At 42.8% G+C, this 24,639-nt stretch overlaps 1 protein-coding gene and 1 long non-coding RNA gene across 35 annotated transcripts in view; one reads left to right on the top strand and one right to left on the bottom strand.

Moving 5' to 3' along the window:
* Nucleotides 1–7,516: 7,516 nt before the first annotated feature.
* Nucleotides 7,517–10,711, bottom strand: LOC311434648. The gene is made up of 2 exons (XR_014691620.1): nucleotides 10,669–10,711; nucleotides 7,517–9,102 (listed from the first exon to the last, which is right to left on the bottom strand). It is a non-coding gene; the product is annotated as an uncharacterized lncRNA (long non-coding RNA).
* Nucleotides 9,829–24,639, top strand: part of RIMS1 (regulating synaptic membrane exocytosis 1) — a 312,275-nt gene continuing 297,464 nt past the window's right edge. For 8 of the 34 annotated variants that reach the window (XM_084514968.1, XM_084514959.1, XM_084514973.1 and 5 more), the window contains exon 1: nucleotides 9,833–10,284. In XM_084514968.1, coding sequence (XP_084371094.1) covers nucleotides 10,121–10,284 — 164 coding nt within the window. In that variant the 5' untranslated portion in view covers nucleotides 9,833–10,120. Of the gene's footprint in view, nucleotides 10,285–24,639 lie in introns of all 34 variants that reach the window. The other 26 variants (XM_084514951.1, XM_084514944.1, XM_084514970.1 and 23 more) reach the window with 6 other exon arrangements.

The following is a 24,639-nucleotide window of genomic DNA, read 5'->3' as shown; positions in this document are numbered from 1 at the left end:
ATATGCACTCTTCTCCACAGTCTCCTTTCTTGAAGGATGTTGTCAAGGCCTTTTGGAAATCCCAATAAACAGGGACTGGATCCTGTGCTGGGTCACACAGAACTGCATACCTGATGAGCTTTTCAGAGAACTCCAAGAGGTCTGCAAGGCAGAACAATGTTTTCTCTTTCCAGGATCATAGTCATCATCAGGTGTAATTATACATTGCCATTAGCAATTTGCCTATTTAATCTATATTTTTGGGGTGAATACCATTTGGCCCAACTGATTTGTATGTGTTACTTTTCATTCTATTTCTTTGAATCATCATCTATTCCAAAGTTGCTTCAATTTTCAGGCAGATGGGTCACCGATTTAACCCTTAAAAATGCATGCTGTGTTGTAATCTCCTTTCTTTTCTATAATGAATCTGGATGCCAATAATCCATCCAACTTCTCTGCAATGGTCTTGTCCTGCCTGACTGTTCCTTTTCTACTCTAGTTTAGGAAGTGCTGCAAAATGCTTGCCAAAATATTTTGCTCTTGATTTCCTATGAGAAGAATTTAGTACTAATTTGGGTTCCTTAGCAAGCTGCTCCTCCAACTCTTTTTTGGTCTGTTTGATCATATTTTCACATTTTATCTATCCAAATTTATGTTCATTTTCTTTTAATACAACTTCAGAATTTGAAATGATGCTTTCTTAACAATCTCATTTGGTATGCTGTTTAGGCATTCCATTTTCCTTCTGGATGCTGAACAAAACAGGAATGACTACTGGAGGCCACAGGAAAGTAATTTTAGAAACACTCTTCAGGCACTTCTACCTTCTTCATAAGTTTTTAATTGATGGAACATGGAAGTTTATATAAACTTCTATATGTTGTATTGCATTGTTATAATGTTGTTATAACATTGAAACAAGGTTCTTCAGGTGATTAGTCACCGATTTAGGTAACACTGTCCCAGATTTTCTCCCTCTTCATAGTTTGCTACTTCCTTATCCATATAACATGTATGTGTGTACCTACAGACTTGGAATAAATGGAGAGGATTGTGTGTATAAAAGACAGAAATTTTAATGCACGAGTAAGAATATTGTTGCACCTTTTTAGTAACAAATGTGATAATTTGAAAGATAAAATAAAACAGCTCTTTTCCAGATCTATATTGAAACAAATAATTTAAATCACCTATTTAAGCTCATCTGTTTTATTCTATACGGTGGTGTACTACAAACATTCAGTCTTTTCTGTGACTTGGAGTACAACAACTAAGGGAACACTAAAAGAAGTAACTACTTAGATTATTCAGTTTGACTGATTGCAAGAGCACCCTAAGTTGTGGGAGGAGATGAATAGTTAGACCGTGGGAATGGGATGCGACCTTTTACTGATCATCATATCCAGTGATTTGCCCGATGACTTGGGAAATGTTATTCAGTCTGTGCCTCATCTTCCCTATTTATAAAAATGGGGGAGCTAGATGAGAACTGGGTTTTGCTGTATGTGATTTTTTTGCCCTTTTCCCCTAAGGTATTAAAACAAACTAGCAAATATCCACATTTTACAAAGTTTTACAGAACAAACATTCCCCCAAATGTTACCTTGGTATTATCACAACTTTGCTTTTCATGCTTTCTCTTTATTACAAATGTGTCTCTTATACTGAAGTACTTGACATCTTAAATAGAATGTGTCCATTTTTTTCATCAGTGGTTTTTCTTTCAGTAATTTAGAATAATACAAAAGTTCAAACAAAATGAAGCATAACAATGTCATCAAAATGAAGAAATTCTACACTGCAGAAACAAAACATTCTAATTTTTCTCCATTTAAACAATGCTGTAGATACTGACATATTTCTGATGAAGCCTTTCATTTTGATGAAAATACATTTCATTTAAAATCATGAACTCAGCAGAGATAGCACAGATATTGGTTTTATGACATCTGGTTGTTCTCACATCTCATCTGACATCTTCCTCTTTCACAGGTAATAATTATCTTTCTATCTGTCTTTTCCTCTGTTTCCTTCTCTGTTGCCCAAATGCATCACTGCTCTTACAAATATCCTCTCTATTCCACATATTTCAAGCACTCTTTTCTCTCAAGTTGTCTAGCTAATTAGAATAATAAAGTTAAGCTCAAAGCAACTGTTCCCAGGCTATGCTTAGCTTGAATTTTGCCATTTCTTTTTTGAATTTAAAAGGACTTGTGTGCCTGAAAGCTTGTTCATTTTTTTTCCTGATTATATCCATTAGATAATTAAAGATATTTTCTTGTGCAAACTTTGCCTCACTACTTTTTAAGGCAAACCATTCCATCAGAACTCTTGCGCCTGTTTTAGTAATAATACTGACTCCCTTTCACAGTATCTTGCAATTTATGAATAGAGATGCATGAGAATTGTGCATTATTTTTTATCATGTAAGTTGGAATATATTGTAAGACAGAACTTGCCATGGCACATACTCCAATGCAGGAATGGTTCTGGAGGATGACACCTTTCCCTGCTCACTGCTACTGTCTTACCTGCTGCTTCTCTACAGCATGTCTGGGGAATCAGGTGTTTACTCCCAATCAGGCTTGATAAAACAGCAGGAGTTTCTTGGATTCTCTTCACAAGAGTATTTCAGGGCTGCTGGCAGCTGTTGTAGGGCTTCTGGTGACACGCACAGCATTAGTGTGCTAGGCATTTGGTGATTTAGATCATTTAGATCTTTCCCCTACTGCACTCTCTGCTGCAATCATAGTGTAAAACATTCAAGACTTCAAAAAAGATTTTCTTTTGGAACAGAAATAATGGTAAGACACTTTAATTGGAAGCAAATACATTAAAAAATCTCTATATATTATAATGCAGACAACATATTCATTATATCTGAGGGCTACTTTACTAATTATGTGAGAACTGTTCAGCAGAACAACTGGAGCAACAATAAAATTCTTATTCCAAAAAGATATGGTCCGTAATTATGGAAAATGTTGTGTTACTTCAACACTTGAACTGAATCACTGTTTTTCCAACTGCCAGATTGCTGACTAAGAGCATTGGGCTTTGGTTTCCTCTGTCTGAGCCATAATGCTTCTCAGCCTATCTGACAGATGTAAAAAGATATTATAAACTTATGGTCCTTCTGTGCTGTGGCCTTATGCAGAGTTCACCTGAACTGAATGGGGTTGAATCTGCCTGTGTTATCAAATTTAGATATGTCCAGAAGACAAAGAAAAGTAGGTGATGACTTTTTTTTTTTTTTTCCCCCAGGGGATTGTGGGATCAGTTCCATCATTTTTTGCACTTCTTTCTAGTTAAAGAAGTAAAAATGCAAACTGATCTTAGTGTTTCAGAAATGTCGTTTTACTTATAACCTTGTTAGTATTTCTAAATATTAACAATCACATTTGGAAAGTAGTCAGAGTGACATAAGAATCAGCTCATTACAGATTCAAATCAGACATGAGTTTGCATATGCACTATTGCACCTAAAAGGATTTATGATTTGGAGCTGCACAGAGAGAAGCATCATGTCATGGAGGAGGCAGGTGACAGTTCCTGTTTATGCAATTTTGGCAAGCTGCACCTGAAGGATGGGATGATTTTCTGGAAGCTGCCATGCCAGAAATACACAGCTAAACAGGAGGGAACTGAGAAGAGCAAAGGGAATAATTGGAGACCTATGGGGGTGTGACAGAGCTTCTAGCCTGTTTTTTAAGGAAACCAAGCTATGCAATCACACTGTTTTTCTGTCAGTTCTCCAGCAACAACAGTTGAATCTTTTGACCAATTTCAAATGAGCCTGAAAAAAAGGGAAAGGTCTAAACCACTGAGCTCCTGCAGGCCTAATGAAAATCAGCACCCAGATAAAGGATGCTCTGATTTGTGCACCCACTAAAGAACAGGTGAAAGTGTGAACTCAGCTGCATTATTTGACACAAGAGAATCCAAAGCTGTCATCCAAAAGGAGGCTCCATGAGGTTTGCCGCTGATGGAACTGATATTTTTTATATATGTATGTATTTTTAAAAAGACCAAGGCTTCTGTCTTTTTTTTTTTTTTTTTTTTTTTTTTTTAATTATAAAGATGCACTGCAGTATGTAGACACTCATTATGAAATTACATGTTATAACAAATCCTGTCCAGAACAGGTCCTGAAATTCATACCTGAAATGAAATCTTTTATTCTGGTCATTTTTGGCTGCCTTGAAAAGGACTGATTTCATTTCTTCTCATGCTAGAGCTAGTTGTGACCTTCTTCTCTCTCTTAAAATACTGCAGTACCTCCAAACTTTAAGAAATGAAAAATCGTGAGTCAGAAACCAAAAAAAAATGTGCTCTTGAACATCATGATTTGTTAATAAAACAGAGTTTGCTGTGATTTTGGACTCTCTTTGAAGTTTTTAAATGCCTTCAACTGCTTCTTGAGTGAGATAGAAGTCACAGTGCCCCACTTCTACTAACCTATTGTGAGAAATGACTTTGAGCCCTTGATGCTACAGGGTATTTCATCCTTCATGACTGCCCTCAAACATCAAACCCACTCGAACTGACTGAAAACTCTTCTGCAGCTTTCATTATCCCCAGTCTCCCATGAGCCTGACAAAGAGCACCACTCTTCTAGGGAAGGAACGTGCAGGAAAACCCTCTGAATTGTTTGTTTCCAGTCTCTTCTTTCAGTTTGCCTCCAGCAAGAAAACAGACAGTCTTGACTGCTAACAGCTGGGCTAATGAAAAAAAACTTGAAAAGGAAGTATCAGTGGAATTGAGAAATTTAGAACATGGCCTTTGTACAGTCTGCAAGGAAGATATGGGGGAGAAAGAAAGTTCCTAAGGGTGAAGGAGGACTGGAACCATAAATGAAGTATGCACCTGTCCTGCACACTCATCGGTATCTCTGTTCATATATATGAATGGAGAAGAAAAAGATTAAAGGTTTATGAAGGCCCTGAGTGAGGTATGATGTGGTGTGATCAAAGATGCATGTATAAAGTGGTCACAGTGTACGCTTGGAGCTGTGAAAAATGAAACCAGATGTATTGTAGGGATAGTGTGTGAATATACTCTGGATTCCTGTACCAAGTATACAGTGAAATAGAAGTGGCGAGGGGTAGGAGCAGAATGTGGCTGATAGTGAGGAAGGGTGTGCTGGAGGATGACTGGAACACTGGTACGCTGCTTGTGAAAAGAAAGGAAGAATGTGAAGTGTCAATGAACACAGGAGAAGGAAACAAAATAAAAGGAAAACAGGTATCAAAGACCTTGATGAGTATACAAAACCTATTAATCTATGGCTCAATCTTCAGAAGTGAAAGATTGTTAGGATATGGTAAGGGTATGTACAAATAAGATATTACAAGATGCAAAATAAGAAAATTTCAGTGGTAGCACTTAGATAAATGTATGCACAGCATGGGTGCTTCTATAACAAGCATTGATGTGTGAAATATCTGAAGATTTTACTATAGTCTCCTCAAAAAGCAAAACTTTAATTCTCTACTGTTCTGGGTAGATTTTTATTTTTATTTTTTTCCCAAAAGAAGAGATGGATCCCTAAATATAAAACTTTCTTAACTTCCAGTAATACTTAGGGCAAGATCTCTGAGAACTAGAAATTAAAAAGTTTAGAGATGCTCTTAAGCTATCAGTTAGGCTCAGTGGAGTATGAAGGTTCTTCCTTAAAACATGTGTTATGAAACCATTGACTCTCTGGGTCATATATTTGGAGTGATCATTAGAAAATGCCACTAGCTTCTTTGGTATTCAGCTAAGACTTTTGTGGGTTTTGACTAAAAATATTAGTACATTTAGTTCACTGGGAAGTTATGGAAAGGTGAATGAAAAATGTTTTCCATGAATTTAGAGAATTATTCCCCTGGTAACTTCCCACCTGTGTTCTCTTATTAAATATTCGGTGCCCTTGCCAAATTTAGCTTAACGTTTTTCCAAAGTAGCCCAACTTGCATAGTCATTCTTCTGAATAAGTTTGGTGATTAGTCCTTTTTTTTTTTCTATTGGATGCCAACTTCACAGTAGAATTATCTGCTCAAGCCTCAGGATTCTCAAAAAGGTGGCAAGTCAGTTTCTTTTTTTGACAACTGAGGCTGAACTTGTTAGTGCAACACAAATACATATTATTCATATAAGTAATTCAGAAGATTTTAATTCACTGAATGTTTTTCGTGAAGAAACATTATATATCGAAATGGTAGATAAACAGCAGAAGACTTTATAACTTTCATTTAGTAGGGACAAGCACAAGTCTGGGTTTTCATCACAGACTCCATGACTGTGATTGGCTTCTCAAGACAGCAGTTTAGGAAAGTAGTTTACCTGATATGTTGCGATCCCTGTATTCACATTCCATTTCTAGATTTCACAGGTCTTTGCTACGTAGGACTTTAGAGAAATGGAGTTAATTGGATGCCTTTCAGTGACAAGAGTTTGGATGTTACCAGGTAGAGGGCATTCTTACTAACCAGGCAACAAAATCCTCTTCAAGGCTCTTCAAGGCTTCAATTCTCTTCAAAGCTTCAGGATATATTGTATTTGAGTAGACTCAGCTTTCCATGCATCTTTGGTTGGATGACAATGCTAAATATTTCATTTTTACAAAGAAAACGTGAGCAAATAAGAAAACAGACACTCAGGGTTTGAAGTACTTAGCATTAAGAACAGAGTCTCTTCAGGTAGCTTGGTGAAAAGTGAGGTAAGTTTTATGCTTTCTTCTGTATTTCTCTCTATAAAACTACTTTCTTGATGCAAAAATGCATAAAAAATGCAAAATCATTTGTTGTGCCTAAGGTACTGTAGGCATTAGGAAAAGCATTGCTAGCAGATTGAGAGAGGTGACTCTTCCCTTCTGCTCTGCTGAAGCCGTATCTGGAGTGCTAGGTCTAGTTCTGGGTTCCCCAGTACAAGGAAAACACAGATGCACTGGAGCGGGTCCAGTGAAGAGCCATGAAGATGGTTAAGGGGTTTGGAGCTGTCATTTGAAGAGAGATTGAGAGAGCTGGGACTGTTCATTCTGGAGAACAGAAGGCTCAGGGGATCTCAGCAATGTGAATGAATATCTGATGGGAAGCTTTAAATAAGATGGAGCCATGCTCTTGTCAGTGGTGTCCAGTGACAGGACAAGAGGTAATGGGCACAATCTGAAACGCAGGCCATTCTGTTTAAATATCAGGAAACAGTCTTATAATGTGGGAGTGGTTTAACACTGGAATAAATTGCCCAGAGAGGTTGTGGGATTTCCACCCTTGGAGATATTCTAAACCCAACTGGAAACAGTCCTAAATACCTGCTCTGGCTGACTCTGCTTGAGCAGGGATGGTGGACTAGATAATCTCAAAAAGTTCCTTCTAACCTAAACAATTCTATGATTCTGTGCTTTTCAGTAACATAATTTTATTCACAATATTTTTCTTGGTGCAACCCCACACTCCAACTTCCATCTTTTTTTTTTTTTTTTTTTTTTAAATATTACTCTGCTAGAGCTTTCATATTTTCCTTTTTAAGTTATGAGAAACTATATAAAAAGTCCCCTTATACCCTTTGTATTTATTTGGTATTTCACACACAGCAGTAAGAATCCATGTGCTTGACCCAGCATACAGCAATTAACAAAGTAATACAGAACAGACATATACATGACTGTGTCAGTAATTAATAAGCAGAAAGGTGAGAAGGGAAACTTAACCTCATGTAATATTTTCTCTCTAAAATTATTATGGAGACACTTGGGTCTTATAGTCTTAGACCTTAAGTACTTTTTCAGGTTGGCCTTAAAGCTGTAACTCTCAAACACTAGGGCCACTGCTCCAATGAATTAGTTCTTCCAGTTACTTGAGCTACATCTTTTATGTGGCATGTGCAGGCTCAGATTATCTGAAGTCTGGGGACTACCTATGCATCTATAACAACTTAAGCATTAAATCTAGTATTTCTGTTGCAGATATTTCATGTTGTTTCTGATACTCAACTGCTAAGGTTGTATCTGCTGGTTGCAGATGGCAGAAAGTGATTTTATTGATCAGCTCTGAGGACTATGTCTAGCAGTGGGTAGGACTACGTCTAGCAGACTATGTGGCCAGACCCCGGGAGAAATCATCACACAACTTAGTGGAGAGTCTGTGTCTTTAACTGAGTGTGACATAATGCTATTTACCAGCCCTTTATAGTGCTTTACTTATTAACACTACTTTAATCTGTTCTGAGGCATCTGTTGGTCATTCAAGTTTCAGTTTCCTTCATGTGCTGGAACAGTTGAGACTTTCCTTTCTGAGTTGGATGGAAAAGGCTGAACATAGACATTATCACTCAAAAGTTCTGGTGGTCACAGCAGTGCTTATTATTTTTTTTTCTTTATAATGTATGTTATCAAATTGTTTCCTGCAGAAAATTTCTTGGGGGGATACAAACAGATGGCCGCAGTAATTCTGCTCAAATTCAAAGGGTCATGAAGGTTCATAGCTCTCAGAATTGTGAGAGAGGTATTAGTGTGGCTGGCTGAAAGCTGGTCCCTCTCCCTGTTGCAAACCCAGCAAGTTTGGCAGCAGGAAGCATTGAGCACTGCCAGCACAGATTTTTTTTTCTTTCTGGTTCATGCCCATCAGACGATCTCTCTAGAAACCAGAGCTGTTTCCATGCCATGACCTCAACAGAAGCGTGACCGAGAGGTCTAAAGCGTCAGCATGTGTTAGTAGTAGTTCACATTTTATTTGAAAGTGCAGTTTTCTCTATATTTTAGCTTTGCGTGTCCAAGTAGCCTGAATGATTTTGTTCTCAGATAGGCATGCTTGAACAAGGGGCTCTTCAGAGCTATACACAGGAGTTTCAGACCAGTGGATTACATGCGGGTGATCTCCTCTAGAAAAGGACTGTTGTGTTGATTGCCAGCTACCCAAAATCTGGTTAGTCAGAGCTGGTAGGTTAAAAACTGATAGAGAAGCTACCCCTGTCTAGAATAATACTTTGTTTATTGTCTCATCCCAGTTGACCAAAGCACCGTGGCATGTTTCATGGCCATCTTGGTGGGTCCCAGCCGTGAAAAAATTGGTCTGATGAATAGAGCACACACCGCTTTCAGGGAGGCACAGAGGGAACCCCTGGCACAGGTGCCACTTGCTGTAAGAAGCATATGAAGAAAGTGCTCAAGTGTATCATAGGATACCCCAAGCTGGAAGGGACCCACAAGGATCATCGAGTCAACTCCTGGCTCCACACAGGTCTACCCCAAAATTCAGACCATATGACTGAGAGAACAGTCCAAATGCTTCTTCAACTCTGACAGGCTTGGTGCCATGATTACATCCCTGGGGAGCCTGTTCCAGTGCATGACCACCCTCTTGGCGAGGAACCTATTCCTGATGTCCTATCCATCCTCCCCTGTCACAGCCTGACACCACTCCCTCGGGTCGAGGGAGCCAAGCTGCGTGACTGGACAGACTCAGGCTCCCTGAAGTGCAGGACCCCAAGGAGGGTCTGGTGGAAGCTTATGGGACCAGGTGCGTGCTGGAGGCTGCGGGACCACAGCCGGGGCTGGGACACCCGACCACCACCATGCCCACGGCTCCCTCAGCCCGGAGGGGCCGCCCGGCTCCCAGCGGTGGTCCCAGCCCACAGCGGGCACCCCGAGGGGCACCGGGAGGCGCGGCCGAGAGGCTCCGTCGGCCCGGTTCCCTGTCACGGGCTCCGCCTCAGCGGCCCCAAATCCCCCCCTTTCCCTCCTCCCGGCGCCAGGCTCGCAGCCGCCAAGCCGTTTCGGCGGCAGCACCCGCCCTCCGCCCCCGGGCACCCTCCGCCCCGCGGCGCCCCCCGCCCCGCACGGCCCCCGCCGGGAGGGCTGGGCTGGGGCTGCGGGCGGCGGCCCCCGAGCTGCCCGGAGCCGCGGAGACAAAAGGGAGGGAGCGAGCAGCAGCAGCAGCAGCAGCAGCACAGGGAGCCGGGCTGGGGGGGATGCGAGCAACCATGAAAGGCTGGGTCTCCGCCTCCTCCTCCGCTGCTGCCAGAGAGCTGCCGGCTGCTGCTGCTGCCGCCGCCGCTGCTGCTGCTCGGAGGACTACACTGTGAAGGGGGCGGAGGAGAGGCTGGCTGGGTTCGCCGGGCGAAGGTAGAAGGTGTACAGGGAGAGGCGAGGAGGAAAATGTCTTCTTCGGTGGGGCCCCGCGGCCCTCGCCCACCCACGGTGCCCCCCCCGATGCAGGAGCTGCCCGACCTGAGCCACCTGACGGAGGAGGAGAGGAACATTATTATGGCCGTGATGGACCGGCAGAAAGAAGAGGAAGAGAAAGAAGAGGCCATGCTCAAGTAAGCAGACGCCAGTCATTCATTCACCCAGCCGCTCATTCATGCAGCCGATCGCCGCCGGGCGGCAGCGGGCGCCGCCACCGCGGGGGCCACCCGGTACCCCGGGGGGTGCCGGCTTCGCCCTGCCCGGGGGGCTGCCCCCCGGGGACCCCTCTCGGCGGAGCCCCGGTGCCGCCCGCCCCATCGGCTGCCCTCGCCCCGCTGTCCTTCCCCCGGCGGGGGCAGCCCGGTGCCGCGGGACGGAGCGGGACCGCGGCCCTCCCCGCCCCCAGGGGGCGGGCGGAAAGCCCGACACGGGGGCGAGGGGCGAGGTGGGATCCCTTTGGGGTCCCCGCAACCCCGCCTCTTCCAGGAGGGGCCGCTGGGTGGGGTTTCCCCGCTTACCGGAGGAGCCGCCGTGCTGCCCCCGCCTGGATCGGCCTCGGATGGCTCCCGAGGCGGGGGGTGAGGCGCCGGCCCCCCCCTCCTTCCCCCCCCCGGCCCCAAATGGCCGCCCCGGGTGGCCCCAAATGGCCGCCCCGCCGGGCAGCGCCGCGCCCCGCTCCGCCGCCCTCCCGCTCGCTCGCTGTGGGGGCCGGCGAGGCGTCTGTAATTAGGGGTACGGCCGTAATTAGCCACACGTAACGAGCCGTCGCCCAGGGGCAGGGTGCGTGCTGGCGGGACGGAGGGGAGCTGGGTGTCGGTGGGTGCCATGTTTGGCTTCGGGCGCCCACCGCCCCATCCCTGCCGAGCGAGGCGTGTGGCAGCATCTTGTAGCCTCCTCCATCCATCTACCAAATCCCTCGCTCACAGCGAGGGGAATAAACGGATCGAAGCTGTGGTCTGAGGAGGGGAGAGGCAGGATTCCTCCCCTCCTGACTTCCCCTCGGGCCTGTTGGCTTGGTGAGGGGAACGGGAGGGTGGGTGACTGGAATATGCGCAGAGCTCCTGCGTGACCCAGGCCCTCCCTGCCACGGGAGGTGTAGCCTTACCTCACCGCCCGCTAATTGCATGTACGCCTCTGGAAGGGATGCTCGGAAGGTGTGACATAATCTGGGTGTTTCTTTTGGCAGCATCGGAAATACCCGCTCGAACCGTGTGGGTTCCTGCTCTTCCCCGTGGCTGCCTCGAGCCGATGGAAATGCCAAATCCCCCACGGGCTCCTAACTTGTGCCCTGCACACCGCGCGTGACGAAGCGGGGACAGCGGTTCTTTATGTCGCTGGTGCTGCCCTTTCTCACCAGTGCTGGGCTCTGAATTTTTGCAGACCTAATACAGCAAATCCTGAGGCCCAGCTGCTAGAGTTGCCTCTCCCCTAGGAGAGGGTCTGAAGGCTGGGGTTGTGGTGTTCGGGTCTCAGTCCCAGACCAAGAGCTGCTCCTTACGCCTGGGGTGTGGTTTGTCTTTGAGCTGGGGTGGTAGGAAGGATGTTTTGTGCAGACGCATTGTATCAGTCAATGTGGGGAAACGTGAGTGAAGGATTCCTCTTTAGATTCCATTTATCGGAAGAAAATTAAATAGCCAAGTAGTTCAAAGGCTTTAAGCTACATTTATCCTTCTCCCATTCCTTGTCCTCCAGCACAGCTACCTCCCTATAAATATTTAGCTTTTATTCCGTGAAGAAGATTGCTGGTCCTGTGATGATGCTGTAGAGCAATACTATAAATCTCACAGTCACTGCAAGAATGAACTTTTGTCGGTAGAGATGGTAATTTCTCAGCCCTATTCTTGTTAACATAAGGTAGAGGATAAATTTTCTTCCTTTTTTTTTTTCTTTTTCTTTCTTTTTTTTTTTTTTAATTTTCTTTTTAGTTCTGTTTTTCTTTCATATTGGCATTTCTAAATTCTGGGCTGAAGCATGATTTTTTGTATGATTATGAGAATCTTCAGCAGTTTCACTAGATGAATTTGGGATACTTTAAATATAGTTGTTAAAAGAGGTAAAAAATCGCCCTGTGAATTCAGCTTGAAGTTACTTGATAGTATCTTCAAAGGTTTGTGATACTTAAAAGCTTATTTCTTACAACAGTTGCTTTTAATTTGTGACAATAACTGTCTAGGCCTGAGAAACTGTGATTTTAAATACATCTTTTTTTCTTTAAATAAAGAGGCAGAAATTAATTGAAAGCACATTGGGAAACTTACAGACCTATATACTTACTTTAGTGATATAGTTGGCTTACAAAAATTAGGTCACAGCACATAGTTGTCATATGGATTGTGACTTGAACTTTACAGAGAACCACTACATTTTGAGATCATTTACCTTTTCTATATGCTGAGCACTTTATTTTGTTCTGGGACAAGAGTTGGACAAGTCTTCCAGAGAGTAACCCCTGTAGACTGGGTTTCGAGACACGAATTTACTCCCACAATTTCGTAGAGGCTTGTTACAGATATACAGTGATGCTATACAGATGACACAGCTATATTATACAAGTCATACATCATCACTATCCTGTCCTATTATCTTCAGTAAAAGTTGTTCTGATTTCCTGAATGTCTCAGGAAAGCAGCCACCAGCTTTCATGTAAAGCCACCTGGCAGAGAAATGTTTCCTTCTGTAACACCCACATACAGATCTGTAACATCCCCTGGAAGTGAAACTGATCGGCATTGCAAACTAGGCTGCACACAGTCCTGGGCTGAGCAGAGGTCTGGTTCACACTGTCTTGTGAATCATGAGGGCTAAAAAGGGTGCAGCATTTCTTGCCTGTTCTGGATGTCCTGATACATCCAGAACAATACAAGTTTCTAAAACACGGTTTGTAATTCCTTTCCAGCATTCCTCATAGCAGAAAACTGTAAGGAAGAATTACTGGTCAGACTGCTGTATTCCTCAGATGATGGTCATCACGCTGTGGGTCCAAGGGAAATTGAGGTGTTTCTTTGAGTAGATGCTATGGATTTCAGAAGTGAAAGAGATTAGGGTTGTCAGCAAAGAGGCTGTGTCCCTCTCCTCCTCCAGGTCTTTCCCTCTCTATCTTTCTGAGCTCTGTTTCTGACTGAGATAAAATCCTTCTTGTAAAACCTCTCTGTCAGTTCCTGCTGACATCAGCACGTACTGCAGCGTGCCAGCCTGGCAGCAGGGCGATGGGCAATGCCATGATTTCTCTGCTTGCTCTGGAGTGTGGTAACATTCTTCAGTCCTGTGATCTGCAAATACCATGGAGCAACATGTTTGAGGAGTAAGGGCTTTTGTGAAAGTTCCCCCTTTTGCTTTCTTATGAACAGCTGCACCTTGGCATGAAGAACACTTTATTGATAATAAACAATTGGCTTTGAAATTTTTAATTTCAATTTCTTTTCAATTTCTTTACATGTGAAGGCAAGTTCTGCATTTTTGTACCATGTCACTAGGTGCTCCTGAGAGCATATTCATGTTGTTGTGCAATGGAGTGCAGTCCCAGCCTGGTGTACAGCACTGGAAACTCAAATCCACGTAGACACTTTGCTGGTTACCTGGCACTGAAAAGAAATCGAGGCATCTTGGGTGCAGTCCACAAATTTTTCTGTAATGCTGTGCCTGAGAAGCTGGGTGTCCTGTTTGTCCAGGGCACGTGCACGCACAGGGGTGCCTTAGCTTCTGTCTTATCCCTAAACCTGTTTGAGAGTCACAAACTATGTTGTCATGTGCTTAAGTCCTGTGAAAGAGCTGAACATGAACTCAACTCAAAAATAATGTCACAGCAGTGGCCACTCTCTTAACATGTAGGTGGCAAGCAGTGCTACTGCTTCTAGCTGCTTCAGGTGAAATAGCCTCGTGGTTAGGAGGTGGTTGCCTAAGCCCAGTGCACTTCTCAATCTGAAGAAATTGAGTCGTAGAGAACTGCTGTTTTGTTATAATGTAGTATTTTGGCTTGCTGTACAGAGAAGAGTGAAAAGTTTATGGGCCCAGGAGCCTGACTTGATAATGAGCTCAACAGAAAGCACTTTCTTTGCGGAGAAACTTCGTTGCTCTCGTGTTACATACATCTGGGTACCCAGGGCTGTTAATGTAGCCTTTTTTAGGAGAGTGAGATAAGTTGGAAGTACTGAATGCCGGAGGACAAGGAGGGAAGTTCTCCTTCCTCCAGCTTCACAATTGCTTTGCCAGATTGTGCATGTGTTTCTGATGATTCTAGCAACTCTCAATTGGAGCTTCACCTTCCAGACCCAGGCATCCACTGCTACTGTATATATAACAGTTTGTGGAGGACAGTGGTAGGATGTACTATGGCCACCTCTGCAGACTAATTCACATTGGAGGCATGCTTTATGTGGTAGGTAGCACTGTGGCTGAATGAGAAGAGGTTTGTGTTGAGTGGCTGCTTTGTCTAGCCTGAGGTGCAGATGTTGAGCAAGACTCTGATAAGACTGACTAATTGTGGAGATGAATGAGAAGGAAAGTTTTCAGTTAGGTGGGAAACAAACAGTTATTTGCAAAAATTAAAACAAACCAACAACAACAACAAAACCACCATGTTTTGAAGAAAAATGCTTTAAAAGTTTCAAATTTACATTCAAATGCTAGACACCCTGAGACAACCGTGTTGTTTGTGGGTATGAGGTACCTCAAAGTGAAACAACCCCAACTAATACTCAGCAAATGTCAATCACAGGAAAGTCACAGAACTGTGTATACTCCTGTGGATGTTCTTAAGCTGAAGTTTGCCTATGTGCGATTGCAGTGAGTGACTGTAAAGGAGCGGCATCAGGGACAGACCGCAGCCCCCATTCCCTGTTCCCCTGCACTACTCAGGGGGAGGAGGATGAAGAGGGTGGTTGGGGGGAAGGTGGTTTTGGCTTGCTTTTAATTTCTCACTGTTCCAGTTTGCTAGTGATAGGCAATAAATAATATAAATCTCCCTATGCTGAGTCTGTTTTGCCTGTGATTATAATTGTTGAGTGATCTCCCTGTCCTTATCTCAACCCTCGAGCCCTTTCCACTGTATTTTCTTCCCTGTTCCTCTGAGGAGGGGGGCATGGGAAAGGGGTTGTGGTGGTGTTCAGCTGCCCAGCAGGGTAAAACCACCACACTGCATAACTGAAGCTTAACAGATTGGCTGGGAGGCTGGTGCTCTTAACCAGTTTCCTGGAGACAGTTTGTTTCCATCTCCATTTCTCACACTTGGACCACACCTAACATTGGCAGAAAATATTCAATACTGCTTGGAGCACAGTGGCAGATGCTGCCATCCTTATTTTATGTTACACTTACAGGCCAAATAAGAAACTAGGGTTCCAAGACCTTCTTAGCCTGGATGGTGTAAACTTGATGGTGCTGATTCCTCTTCCATAAACACTGGGGAAAGGAGAAGTGGGATCATTCCTCGTCTCTTCTGTTGAAACCGGGCCACTTTGCACAAATAAAAGCAAGAGTCATAGGGCCATCATGAGGAAGGCTGTCTTTATACTATCTTTAGGATAAAGATTTTAAAGTCTATCTTTAATCCCACTGGGAAGACAAAAGAAGAATCAAGAGTTCTGGGAACTGCTTGTGCATTTGGCAGCAAGAAATTGAAGGAAAAAATAGATAAACAATTCCAAAACTGCCTCCTCTGTTCGTACTCTTTCCATGGTCCCATGAATCTTGCTTGTTTCTTATCATCAAAGGAGACAGAACTGCAGTGAGCTCAGGACTGCAGGGAGGGCATTTGTGGCTTCCAGGGAATTATATAGGACTGATAACACTTTTTTTAAAGCAGGAGGATGGCCTGGGTAGTCCGAGGAAGCTACTACATGCAGTGAAAATGTACATACAACATGTTTATGTGGTAAGGTACTTAGGAGGCAATTGTTGACTGTTCTCTTGGGGGAGCATCTCACCACCAAGGGAAGAGGAGGAGAAGACGAGCAGAGTTGTAGGATCTTCCTTAAAGGAAGAATGGGAGGTGATAGGAGATGACTGCCAGCGATAAACATCTCTGTCATGGTCTAGGAATGGGCTTCAGATCTCTACATGTAGAAATCTGGGAATGCCTGGTGTGTAAACTTTTATTCAGAGCACTTTTATATACCCCAGTTTTAGTGGGTTTATTGAAATTCATAGGACTTTATTTCTTTGCATGTGTGTTTCCACATGATTTTCCTTGAGAAGCATCCTGAGCTTCATGCCTGGCTTTGCCATGTAGCAAGTAATGTAAGTACAGTAACTATTACTTTCTGACTTAGAAGTCTGTGAATCTATGGATTCATGGGCACCATCTCTGCCCTGCAGAAGGTTGAAGACAAAGACTGGATGAAATTACATGACTGCTGGGCAGGAACTTCTCCAAGTACAGGGTTGTTATAAATCCAGATCTGAGAAGTAATTATATAGAAGATACCTCTTACCCAGGAGGGAAGGGAACCCTTCTGCTGGTTGTTTCCCTGTACAGCAGCAATGTTCTGAGGGGGAGAACAACCTTAAGGCTCGTTTGAAATTCTTGGTCTTGTCAATGTCCTTTTACTTCTGTAGACTTATGTGAAGGATTTTTGGGTACAGGAAAATAGCTAACAAAGATGTAGCATGCTGCCTTCATCAGGAGGTTACCAAGCATTTTAAGACTTGAAGTTAATGCCTAAAGAAAAGACTATTTAAAAAATATTGGCTTAACGTTTGCTGCTCTTGTATTCAGGCTTCAGCTCAACTTCAACCCTGCTTGAAGTTGAAACTGACAAATTAAAATTTTATTTTTGGTTGCCAACAGGTAGAGCCAGTTAAAGTTTCTACTCTGTTCCCTGCTCCCTCACTCTGCCCGCTGGTGCTTGCTGCATTGGTTGTCTCCCCCTGTGTCTGCCAGTTTTAATTTCCAGTCAGATTTGGCCTCTTCATCATCCAGAGAACTACAGTGCTGTCATGCAGTTAGGTTTTGGGAAAAAAAACTTGAGAACCTACAACTTGATTCTAATTTCCAGTGGTGATAAAACCTGCATGGGAATCTTAAGTAATCAATTACAAACTCAGGGTGGTTTAGATATATTTCTTTTAATACTTGCATACAATTTACAGTTTCTGTCATGATTTATCACCTAACCAAGACTGCGTGATTTATCCTGGTCACATCCATGTATTGGATCTGTAAGACTGTAGATAGCTTATCAGATCTCTATTTGGTAAGAGTTACAATTGTTTATCCCCTTTTACAAACTTTACAGATATGGTAAAATATTATGCAATGTTTGTGGTGCCTAGTCTTGGAATCTAGACAGTAAACGTTATTCAGAGTTATTTCTAGTTTTCATAACAAACAATAGAAAAGAATACTGCTATCAGTGTGCTTTCGTAATTATTTAGGTAAGACAATTTGCACAAGGCAGTGGGATAGCATTATAATTCTTTGTACTTACAACTGAAGTAATCATCCTCAACATTTGATTGCATATTAGATACTTATGTCCAGAGAGAGTTTTAAACAAGAAAGCCATGTTCCAAATATACTTTCTGGCAGTATTATAGAGGCAAGAAAAGCTATTTGCAATTTTCAGAATAGTGACACACAAAAAACCATTCATACACTCGCCACTTCAGAGACGTGAAGAGACATGGCACAATAAATAGCTGCATCCCGTCAGTTCTAGATTGAATTAGAACATCTGTTCTGGCACTCGTTTCTGAGTTTATTCACATAAGGTGTCTTATTTTCAGCGTCAGGACTTTGTGCACTGTGCTTATGGTAAGACAGTAAGCACTGTTAGTCATGCTGAAAACTGTGGAATTTGTGTGACTTTTTTTCAGACATGTAATAAAAATGGATAGTGTTTGAAATCTCTCTCTTTTCTTTTTTTTTTTTTTTTTTTGGTAAGTCTTTCCCATATTAAACCCTTTTGGTATAACTGAATGAATGAACCTAGCAAACTGACTGGTTTGAATCTTGAGGATCTGTGGTGTAAGCAAAGAATAGTTTCTTCTGTATTTTGGTCTTTATCTGAAGACCACTTTGTAGTTACAATAGTGGTTTAAATGCCTTGTATCAAAATACAGATACCTACTTTAAGCTCCTTAATTGAGAGCTATTTTTTAAATCTTCATTAGGTGAAGTTCATTCGGACATTCCTTATGAATGCAACACAGCCCAAGCACACCATTTTGGTGCTAGTACTATTTTATTGCAGAGAAAGTCTCCCATTATACCAAGAAATAGAGTTTTCTCTTTGTTCTGAGAATTTCTGATGGAAGTCTTCACATACTTGGATGATCTAAGCATGAAGTGTCCTCTAAAGTGTTTCTCTTGGTTACCAATACTGCATACTCTGAGCTGATGAAACAAAGAAATTCTGTACCTACAAGTCTGTCTACTTCTTACTCTAGCAGGTCTAATAAAAGATACATCTTCTTACAAACCTAGTTTGGTCTACCAGGATAGCAAGCATGACGAATTTCATAGCTAGTGCATTTTATGTATATTCTTGTAAAATACATATTCATTCTCAGGTCTTTGAATATACTATGAAGGCTTCAAAATAGCGATTTTGAGTTAGGGTTTTGCAATATTTGTATGGTACGTAGTTCTTGTTCCAGATATTTAGCAAACCTGCAGTCCTATACAATACAAGCAACCTGAAAATATAACTATGGGCTATGTTCTGCAGATCAAATGATTAGTAATGGGACTTTTGAGAGAAATGACAATGAAGAAGTTGATGTAACAAAAGGCCATTTTTGAGCTGGATGATTGGATAAGTTAGTATAATTTTTTTTTTTTTTTTTTTTTTTTTTTTTTTTGTCCAGATTCCATTGGTCTTGGAAAAGGCATCAAGACCTAAGGAAAGCCAGACAGAATAGCTGGCTTAGCTTTCTAATCTGTTTTCTTCATACAATTTCTTTAGCACTTGCATGTACTAGGAAAGCAGTCAGAGTAATTTTTCATTTATATTCATTTTAATTAGCTTTTCATATGAAGTTATTTTCAAAATAAAGCCATTGCACTTTTGCATATCTGCTGCATTAACTTTAGAGTCATTTTGACATTTGACATCAGGAAGCTAAATTTTGTACTGATTAAATGAAATCACAGATATAGATGAAAACAATGCAGAAGCCTGAGCTGTGACAGGATGTGAACAATCTACAATTATTTTAGCTAATGTAGGTGGTAAGTCTGTTTGGTACTGTTGTTTATTGCAAAAATGCTGACTTTGCATGAAAACCTTAAGCTGTATTGTTAAACCTTCTGCCATGCAGCGATGTGTTTTTAGCCGTAGATGCCAAGCAGCCAGGCAGGTGGTTGATGGAGTGCCGAGTGCAGGAGGCTAGGCAGTTGGAAGAAAGGACAGGATTTATGAGAACTCTAGATCATCCTAGTTTAGCTCTATTGATTTTGGCCCTGGATGCCACCTGCAAAGTATCAGGGTAATGGGTTTGCGTTTTATGGATGAGAATTACAAGAGACTTTATATGTGGATGCGCGCTTGTGCCTGAGAATATGGAACCAGGCTGTACGGAAATATGTACAAGCTGTTTTATAGGCTTTAATTGCAACATTATGTTGCTTAGTGTTGCTTGATATATGCAGAGTGCATTGGTGAAATTTGATCGGGAGCTGAAAATGGGGAGCAATTCTGCCTGCAGTCCTGTTATGGTGACAGGTGACGCAGTTAAACAAGTTGCTGCCATGGGCCAGCAAACAATCGTATTGCTGGGGTCCCGTGCCTGGGCTGAGCTTGATTAACTTCCACGAGTCTCTGCCTTGGAACAAGTGTCACCGAAAGCACATCTGTTAGCTGGAGTAAGACTTCAGAGTTGTTGAGTCTTTTAGATGGGATGCTGCCCTGCAAGTCTTTTGTTTTGTAGAAGGAAGCACATTTTTCTTGTATGCATTCAGTAACTCTTTAATGATTCCCCAAACTTTACATAAAAAGTAAAAATCAGAAAAGTGAAACTTAGGCATGGTTACCTACATCTCTGGGAAAAAAATAATCTATCACGGTACCAAAGTGTATCTCTATTTCTTTAAATTACTTTTTGTTTTGTATACCTTTAATTTCCTGCAGTCTTAATTGTATATTTTTTCTTTGTTTTCTCTAAAAAGTTGTTTTTCAATGTACTCATAGAAAGGAAATGCGTTCCCTTAGAGGTGGGGATTGTGGAGTTATATGAATTGATTCTGATGGTGTATATGTAAGAAGTGTGTAAATTCCTTTGAGATTAAACACAGAGTGCATTTTTCTTATATTTTAGAGCAAAATTAGATATTGATTTTTTTAATGTGAAATCTATTCTAAGAACATAAAGCCTCACTAACATATTATGATTCTTCTATTTTGTGTTCTTAGATAATTTGATATTGATTGTAGTTTTAAATTTAAAAGCTCTCACATTTATAAGGAAAATCTTCGTGTAATTTAATTTGCAAATTTTTGGTAAAACTCCATTATCTTCAAGTGAAATATCCTCCCTTTAAAAAGTCTCTCTTGACCAATCTTACTCACTGTAAGATAAGTTTCACTGAACTTTTTGGACTGGAGTGACCAGTTCAGGGAATCAGCAGTGAATTCACAGGTCTGGTCACCTCTGACATCCCTCTTCTGGTGGTGGTGTTTCAAGTTCTAATCTTGTCAAGTTCTAATCCTGTCTGAGCAGATTTCAGTGGTCCATGTAGAAAAGGAGCCGGGAAGTTCTAGTTATGTGCCAGGTGACACAGTGCTTCTTTCATCAGGCCACAGTGATGTGAGTCTTCCTTTTCTGGTATTTATCCAATATGGGATTGAAGATAAATAAGCTGAGGTTTCCTTGAGGTAAAGTAAAATTAGTGAAAATGAGGGAAGACTTGAGGAGAACAGCAACAATTATAGTGCTTACTATTATTGAGGAGCTTTGTCCTCCTATTTTTCAAAGGGTTTGCAATTTGGCAATAGGTTCAGCTCTCTCCTTCTGGAACTGATGGTCAGATATATTTTTGTCTACATTTAAATGTTTGCCTTATTTCTCTCAAATCAAGACCTTGTCAGCGTAATACATAGCTTCTGTCACCTTCAGGTGGATTACTGCAATATGTTGTATGTGGGATTACCCTTGAAGACAACCCTGTTAATCTCATATTGTGCTTTTTTACTTTTCCCTCTGCTTGCTATTGCATGTATTTCAGGTTAAAGCAGAGCTTGCCTTCCAGCCTGCTGGTAGAAGAGTGGAGGTCAAACGAGACCACGGAAGTAGAGAAGACAGGGAACTTCCACGTACAGGTTTCGTGGAGGGCCTCTAAATTTTAGAACTTCTTAAGGTAGTCAAAAAGGTGATGAACCTCCGCTGAGGGCAACTCTCTTGTTATGTGAAAGTTGCAGAGGTGGATAGGATCTAATCTTCCTGGCAATTTACTTAACGGTGTTAAATGCCAGGTGTTAAATTTGAAGACAGGCCCTTGCATGTCTGGCATTCATAAATAAACCAAGGAAATCAATAAGGAACTTCTGCAACTGACACCCTTTTGACTCACTTGTCAGAGGCCAAAAACTGAATGAAGAAGAAAACTGAAAGGGTTTTCCCTGAAAGAAAAGGGAAAGTAGCGTTTCTTCCAGGTTAAAACTGAGGCCACGGAGAGGATGGGAGTATGGAAAAGCTGCTTTTTTCCCCCTATATTACTGTGGTTGGTCTAAATCTAGCAGTCGGAAGGTTTGTATTTTTTAATACTGTGGGACTGAGAGTATGTCTACAATGACTGTGGTGGACTGGTGGCAGCAAGGAAGCTGTGCTTGTGCTCTCTTTGACCTGCAGAGCACAGGTCGTGGTGGAGTGAGGGGTGAGAAGAGGGAGCTGGATCGGACCAACGTGCAGCGGTGCCTGGTTTCCCTGCCTTGTGGCAACTGCAGACAGCATTGCCTCTGCTTGTGAAGGAATAGGAGGAGCCAGATGTGTAGAGGGAGCCTTCCTGTGGTGGTTTCTCCCCCAGGATGGGGTGTAAGTGTCTGAACACGGGTGTCTGCTACCCATGAAGTCCAGTGGTACCCTTCCTATTTTGAGCTGGGCCTCTCTTCTGCAGGAGAGGAGTCACCTGTTAGTCCTGTGTTGTATCTGCACAGGCCCATGTGGAAACCTGGGGTACCACACAGTTTTTCAGAAGGTTTTTGCTTAGGCCTTTGCATCCCATCTTTGGTTCCTGGCTCTACTGAGGGCAAGGAGAAGGTTGGGAAGCTGGTTGCTGCTTTAAACAAGGAGAGGTCAGGAGCAGGCCCTGATTTGGGGAGCTGACTGGTGCTAACCTCCCTCAGGCACATCATGGGTAGGTGCTTCCTCATCTGGAAGCTGCCCCGGGATCATCCTGGTTTCATTGCTGGACACAGCAACTATGAAAGCTTCAGCTCATTTGACCAACCCATATGATAGCTTGCCATTTTCTCCACATCCCTTCTGTGGGATTTTTGGAGTCGCTGTCTTTTCTTTGGGGATCTATCATTTCTCATACAATGTATTATGGCTATTTGAGATAAGAGCATGTTTCCCTCTGCCTGAGAAGCAGTATCTTGTCAATGGGAATGATCACTGAACTGGCCTTGGTGAAACTGAGATACTTTGATAAAATCCTTATTTTATTTTTAGTTCTGAGTCTCATGATAGCTAAGGTGTTCCAAGTGTCCTCATGAGGCAACCACCAGATTAATGAATGAGAAGAGACTGCAGAATGGTTGGCGTTTTGCGTTGGGCTGGCAGGGCTGCTCGCTGGAAGAACTGTGGTTGCTTAGCTGCCACGGGAGAGGAAAAATGAAGAGAGGAGAACATGGGAGCGCAGACTGCGGCCTTGTGAGGGACAGCAGGAACGGGGAAACTGCAAGCGAGTGGGAAACCAGAAGTGGGAAACACACGTCACTTAAGACACGGAAGATTGAACTCGGAGGATGTGTAGGCAGGTCTGCAGGGATCAAACAGAGGAAGAACGTATGACGTGAGAGAGATGGGAGGGGAAGGCTGGAATTAGCTGGGATGGGAGTCTGGAAGTGGGCTGTGAGTGATGCAGCTGCCTATTTGTCTAGCACAGAATGAGCGTAAAATAGCACTTCTGCACCCTGGTAATGAAAAGTGATGGATCCTCTGGTAGCAGGCCTGGGACTTGCGTATTTATGTGTCCCTTTCACTTTGAATTTGAACTTCAGATGGTTAAGCACACAAATCAGGAGGAGGTGAACATTTATTTTCAGTGTGAAAGTAAATGAATTAAAAGGCAAGTAGAAAATAAAAAGGTTGAGAAATGCTGTGTGTGAGCCAGTCTCATGGCTGTGAAAGGAGGGGTCTGAGCCACCTGGCTCCGAAGATCAGGGTCTGGCAGTGCCACTTCCCTGGCTTTCTGCTGGCTTAGGTGGCACAGTGAGGGCATCCCAAAATGCAGGGGTGCTTGACCAGGAAAGGGCTGGACATCTCAGTGCATTGGAATTGAATGTTCCCAGAAACTCAGTATTTTATAGTATTGCTGGGATATTCTTGGGCTGCCCCGGCTTCTCATAGGAATGCAGGTCCATGTAAGAGATGGGATCTGGTATGACAAGGAGTATGGGTAGGTCTCCTCCTCAAGTTAGTAGCAGAGCCCAGCCACGCTCCCAAACCTGATAGCACAAATCTCAATAGCCACTTTTCAAAATAATTTGCCACGTTAATCCAGCTTCAGAATTTCTGGGCTGTTGTGATTTTGAATTTTTGGAATTTGCTTTAATCTTGTCACTTCTACGAAGACTGCTGCTTCTGGTTAGGAAAGGGTTCCTGCTGTCACAGGAGCTGTATGGCAGAGGGTCGTGGAAAGGCTCCACACCAGGAGTTTAACTTCTTAACAGCGTAAACAGACAAAAGGGAGATGAGGTATAAAAACCACAAGTGGATCTGCTGTAAGGCAGCACTAAATATTATGTTAATCTCAAGGTTTACAGGCAGGGTGCCATGTCCCCTGTGTCTGTCCAGCCTTGTCATCTCCAGCCTGACATATTGGAGGTTCAGTGCATGTACAGATTAATCTGTGCAGGCTCAGTGCCTGAGGGAATGGTGTGTGTTTGTGTGCTTTTGTTTTTAATTAAAGGTGGCATCTCTGCTTTTTGGGTGGGTGAAGAATCGAGTTAAGAGGGATCAGCTAAATGGAAGGATAAAGGAGCAAAGGATGTTGAAGTTTGAGGAGAGGGTACAAAAGATTGAGGAGAAGATTAAGCAGGTGAGGAAAAAGAACAACAGGGACAAAAAGATCACAGTGCAGCAGAGAGTTTAATGAAAACTGTAGAGAGTGCTCTGAATATCTAAGGGTCCCTGCTTTGCTGAATCAGCAGCTGCATTTGGCCAGGAGATCTCTCTGGTACTATTCTGTAGTTATTTCCCAGTACCACAGTGTGGTGGGCAGGCATAACTATGCAGCCTCCAACCCATGTGTAGAGATCTCCTTGGGATGTGTTGTGAGTATTATATAGTACTATGCACTCCTCTGTGTGTCTGTATGCAGTAGTAATAAC

This window comes from Aythya ferina (assembly GCF_964211825.1).
Source record: "Aythya ferina genome assembly, chromosome: 3".
NCBI classification, from domain to species: domain Eukaryota; kingdom Metazoa; phylum Chordata; class Aves; order Anseriformes; family Anatidae; genus Aythya; species Aythya ferina.
This window is presented reverse-complemented; position numbering and strand designations above follow the sequence as displayed.